The sequence below is a fragment of the Carassius carassius genome, chromosome 27 (assembly GCF_963082965.1).
Source record: "Carassius carassius chromosome 27, fCarCar2.1, whole genome shotgun sequence".
NCBI classification, from domain to species: Eukaryota; Metazoa; Chordata; class Actinopteri; order Cypriniformes; family Cyprinidae; genus Carassius; species Carassius carassius.
Window position 1 is genome coordinate 8,582,731 of NC_081781.1, and position 5,188 is coordinate 8,587,918.

The window sequence follows — 5,188 nt, forward strand, 5'->3', positions numbered from 1 at the left end:
TCTACAACAAAAACAATCAGAGCGCCTCGCTATCACTAGTTTTATTTTGATCTCCCGGGTCCGCTATTAGCTTTTAGCCCATTAGCATCAGCGGCGTGGTTGCAGCTAACTGCGCTAACATTGCTAATACTCTATTCACACACATTACCACTGCTGTACTCACTGTTACTTGCTTTAATGGCGGATGAATGTCTCCACTCTGTGCAGCTCGAGCTCGAGGCCGTGGGAAAGCAGATTCGCGACCTGGAGGTGAGGCAGGCCCAGCTGAGAGAGCGGAGAACCGCACTGGAATCATCCCGGGCTGACGCTCACAAGTCCGGGGTAAGTATACAGCGATCTGTTAACAGTCCCACCACGTCTACTCCGTGTGTTTCTCTGCACAGGCCCGGTGCACCCAGGACGCGATCTTCCCAGATGTCCTTCACTGCGACGCCGGGACACCACGGACCCTGGGTGCATCCACAGCGGAGGACGCGAGCCGGGTCCCGGGCGACGACTTCTCCCCCTCCTGCCTTCGACATCTCCATCCGGAACCGCTTCGCTCCCCTCCGCGAGACAGGACGCGACGCTGTGATCATCGGAGACTCCATCGTCCGACACGTAAGTGCTACGTTAGCCGAAGGTAAAGTGCACACTCATTGTTTGCCTGGTGCTCGTGTTCTCGATGTTTCTGCGCAGATACCCGCGATCCTGAAGGTCGACGAGAGCCCCAGAGCGGTCGTGCTTCACGCCGGGGTTAACGACACCACGCTGCGGCAGACGGAGACGCTGAAGAGGGACTTCAGCAGCCTGATCGAGACAGTTCGCAGCACGACGCCCGCGGCGACGATCGTCGTGTCAGGACCACTGCCCACGTATCGACGAGGACACGAAAGGTTCAGTAGACTTTTTGCTTTAAATGAATGGTTGTTGTCATGGTGTAAAGAACAGAAACTGCTATTTGTTAATAACTGGAATCTTTTCTGGGAGCGTCCTAGGCTGTTTCGCGCTGATGGATTACACCCCAGCAGAATCGGAGCGGAGCTGCTCTCTGACAACATCTCCAGGACACTTCGCTCCATGTGACTAGTAAGACAATTCTCTAATAACTATTATGATGAGTTTTGTTCCACCCGCTTAAATGATAAAAGTACTTGTGCTGTAAAAACTATTAAGACTGTGTCTGTTCCCCGAATAGTGAGGTCAAAATATAATGTAGGATCTAGAAAAAATCTTATCGTAATTAAACCAGAAAAATGTAAAGTAAATGAACAAAAACAATTTTTAAAGTTTGGGCTCATAAATATTAGATCACTCACACCCAAAGCAGGTATTGTAAATGAAATGATCACAGAAAATAGTTTTGATGTACTCTGCTTGACTGAAACCTGGCTAAAACCAAATGATTATTTTGGTCTAAATGAGTCTACTCCACCAAACTACTGTTATAAGCATGAGCCCCGTCAGACTGGTCGTGGAGGAGGTGTTGCAACAATATATAGTGATATTCTCAATGTTACCCAGAAAACAGGATACAGGTTTAACTCTTTTGAAATACTTCTGCTAAATGTTACACTGTCAGACATGCAAAAGAAATCTAATGTATCTCTTGCTCTGGCTACTGTGTATAGACCACCAGGGCCGTATACAGAATTCCTAAAAGAATTTGCAGATTTCCTCTCAGACCTTCTAGTTACAGTTGATAAGGCGCTAATCATGGGAGATTTTAATATTCACGTTGATAATGCAAATGATACATTAGGACTTGCGTTTACTGACCTAATAAACTCCTTTGGAGTCAAGCAAAATGTCACCGGGCCCACTCATCGTTTTAATCATACACTAGATCTAATTATATCGCATGGAATCGATCTTACTGCTATAGATATTGTACCCCAATGTGATGATATTACAGACCATTTCCTTGTATCGTGCATGCTGCGTATAACTGATATTAACTATATGTCTCAGCGTTACCGTCTGGGCAGAACTATTGTTCCAGCCACCAAAGACAGATTCGCAAATAACCTGCCTGATCTATCTCAACTGCTATTTGTACCCAAAAATACACATGAATTAGACGAAATTACTGACAACATGGGCACTATTTTCTCTAATACATTAGAAGCTGTTGCCCCCATCAAATTGAAAAAGGTTAGAGAAAAACGTACTGTGCCATGGTATAACAGTAATACTCACTCTCTCAAGAAAGTAACTCGTAGTCTTGAACGCAAATGGAGAAAAACTAACTTGGAAGTTTTTAAAATTGCATGGAAAAACAGTATGTCCAGCTATAGACAGGCTCTAAAAACTGCTAGGGCAGAGCATATCCACAAACTCATTGAAAATAACCAAAACAATCCAAGGTTTTTATTTAGCACAGTGGCTAAATTAACAAATTACCAGACGCCACCTGATTCAAATATTCCACCAACGTTAAATAGTAATGACTTTATGAATTTCTTCACTGATAAAATAGATAACATTAGAAATACAATAGCGAATGTAGATTCTACAGCGTCTAACACTTCAGTTTCATCCATCGCACCCAAAAATAAACTGCAGTGCTTTACAAATATAGGACAGGAAGAGCTAAATAAACTTATCACTGTATCTAAACCAACAACATGTTTATTAGATCCTGTACCCACTAAATTACTAAAAGAGCTGTTACCTGTAGCCGAAGAACCGCTTCTCAATATCATTAACTCGTCGTTATCTTTAGGTCACGTCCCAAAACCATTCAAGCTGGCGGTTATCAAGCCTCTTATTAAGAAACCAAAACTAGATCCTAGTGTACTGGCAAATTATAGGCCTATTTCAAATCTTCCATTTATGTCTAAAATTTTAGAAAAAGTTGTGTCTGCTCAATTGAGCACCTTCCTGCATAAAAATGATCTGTATGAAGAATTTCAGTCAGGTTTTAGGCCCCACCATAGCACAGAAACTGCACTTGTTAAAATTACAAATGACCTGCTTCTTGCGTCAGATCAAGGCTGCATCTCATTTCTAGTCTTACTTGATCTTAGTGCTGCGTTCGACACCATAGATCATGACATACTCATAGATCGATTACAAAACTATACAGGTATTCAAGGGCAGGCTCTAAGATGGTTTAGATCCTACCTGTCCGATCGCTACCATTTTGTTTACTTAAATGGGGTGTCATCTCATTTATCATCAGTAAAATATGGAGTGCCACAAGGATCCGTCCTAGGTCCCCTTCTATTTTCAATATACATGTTGCCCCTTGGTAATATTATTAGAAAATACGGAATTAGCTTCCACTGTTATGCTGATGATACTCAGCTATATATTTCAACGAGACCAGATGAAACTTCCCAATTATCTAAGCTAACAGAGTGTGTTAAAAATGTAAAAGATTGGATGACAAATAATTTTCTCCAATTAAATTCGGATAAGACAGAGATATTAATTATTGGACCAAAAAACACCACACAGAATCTTGTAGATTACAATCTGCAACTAGACGGATGTACTGTTACTTCCTCTACAGTCAGAAATCTGGGTGTTATATTAGACAGCAATTTGTCTTTTGAAAATCATATTTCCAATGTTACAAAAACCGCATTCTTCCATCTTAGAAACATTGCCAAGCTACGAAACATGTTATCTGTTTCTGATGCAGAAAAGCTAGTTCATGCTTTCATGACCTCTAGACTGGACTATTGTAATGGACTTCTAGGTGGTTGTCCTGCTTCGTCAATAAACAAGCTACAGGTAGTCCAAAATGCAGCAGCTAGAGTCCTTACCAGGTCAAGAAAATATGATCATATTACCCCAATTTTACAGTCTCTGCACTGGCTACCTATTAAGTTCCGTATCTGTTACAAATTATCATTACTTACCTATAAGGCCCTAAATGGTTTAGCTCCTGCGTACCTAACTAGCCTTCTACCACGCTACAACCCATCACGCACCCTAAGGTCACAAAACGCTGGACTTTTGGTAGTTCCTAGGATAGCAAAGTCCACTAAAGGAGGTAGAGCTTTTTCACATTTGGCTCCCAAACTCTGGAATAGCCTTCCTGATAATGTTCGGGGTTCAGACACACTCTCTCTGTTTAAATCTAGATTAAAAACGCATCTCTTTCGCCAAGCATTCGAATAATGTATCTCTTAAATTGTGAGTGTAGTTGCATCTGCATTTTTATTCTTTAGCTTGGGTTAAACTAATTTTACTTTGTTGGATCAGCAGCTATGCTAATGATGTCTCTATTTTGTTTCTATGTTTTGCCACGGGATTTACATCCCGTGGTAACTAGGATTTACACAAGCTCCAGTCTGGATCCAGAACACCTGAGAAGAGATGATGCTGACCCTCAGAGGACCCCAGATGATCCTAACCTTGAATCAACAAACAGAACTAACAATTATTGCTACATGTGTGACTGCATCCTATAATTACTATTAATTAATAATATTGATAGTTCATCATCTAGCTGACTACGTCTTGTATTATTATTATTATTTTTATTTTTCTAAAATCCTGTCAAACGTGCACAAACTACTAGCTACTACTAAATATTGTAGAAACATAATTTTCTGTAAAGTTGCTTTGTAATGATTTGTATTGTAAAAAGCGCTATACAAATAAACAAAGTAAATGAAAAATTCTGCATAGATATTAAATTTGTGCATATCCGCTTATTTAAGGTATGTGTTTACATATCTCTATTTATTCCATACATCAAGATAAACACATCCAGTCTTTTTTAGTAGTTGAATCAACTTCCTGAGTACAAACATGTCAAGTTTCAAAGCTCTCAGAGCTTGTGTGATTGATCTGCATTAGTTTATATGCCTTAACTCCCATACGGACAGGCTATATTTTAGTCTTTTATTGGTTTTGGGATGTATAACAATATCAGTTAATTTAACAATCTAAGCAGTAAAATATTTTTAGCCAAGAATCCATTTCATATGGGAGACCTTAGAGATGAGAAAAAACATTGTTGGATTTAGTTCTACCCCCCGGTAGGGGTATCTCAAAAACTAAAGCACTTTTTGACTATTTGTCACTAGCCTATAAAGCCATTACATGTTGACCGTCCATGTAATGTCAAGATTAAAACTGTTTGGTAAAGCTATGTAATATTCTACTTTTGTGTATCCAGCTGGCTGCAATTTAATATTAATGTTATGCTCATTGTCTAGCATTATCATAACTTTATCTTTTTTGATAAAAA

The 5,188-nt window shown here is 39.9% G+C and overlaps 1 protein-coding gene across 1 annotated transcript; it reads left to right on the forward strand.

Moving 5' to 3' along the window:
* Positions 1-288: 288 nt before the first annotated feature.
* Positions 289-4,392, forward strand: LOC132106624 (uncharacterized). The gene is made up of 2 exons (XM_059512495.1): positions 289-1,068; positions 4,265-4,392. The coding sequence occupies exon 1, from the start codon at positions 415-417 to the stop codon at positions 1,063-1,065; it is 651 nt and encodes a 216-aa protein (XP_059368478.1). The 5' UTR covers positions 289-414; the 3' UTR covers positions 1,066-1,068; positions 4,265-4,392.
* Positions 4,393-5,188: the final 796 nt, after the last annotated feature.

Excerpts from the sequence above, each read along its gene's own strand:
- LOC132106624 (XM_059512495.1), top strand. The coding sequence starts at position 415 with ATGTCCTTCACTGCGACGCCGGGACACCACGGACCCTGGGTGCATCCA.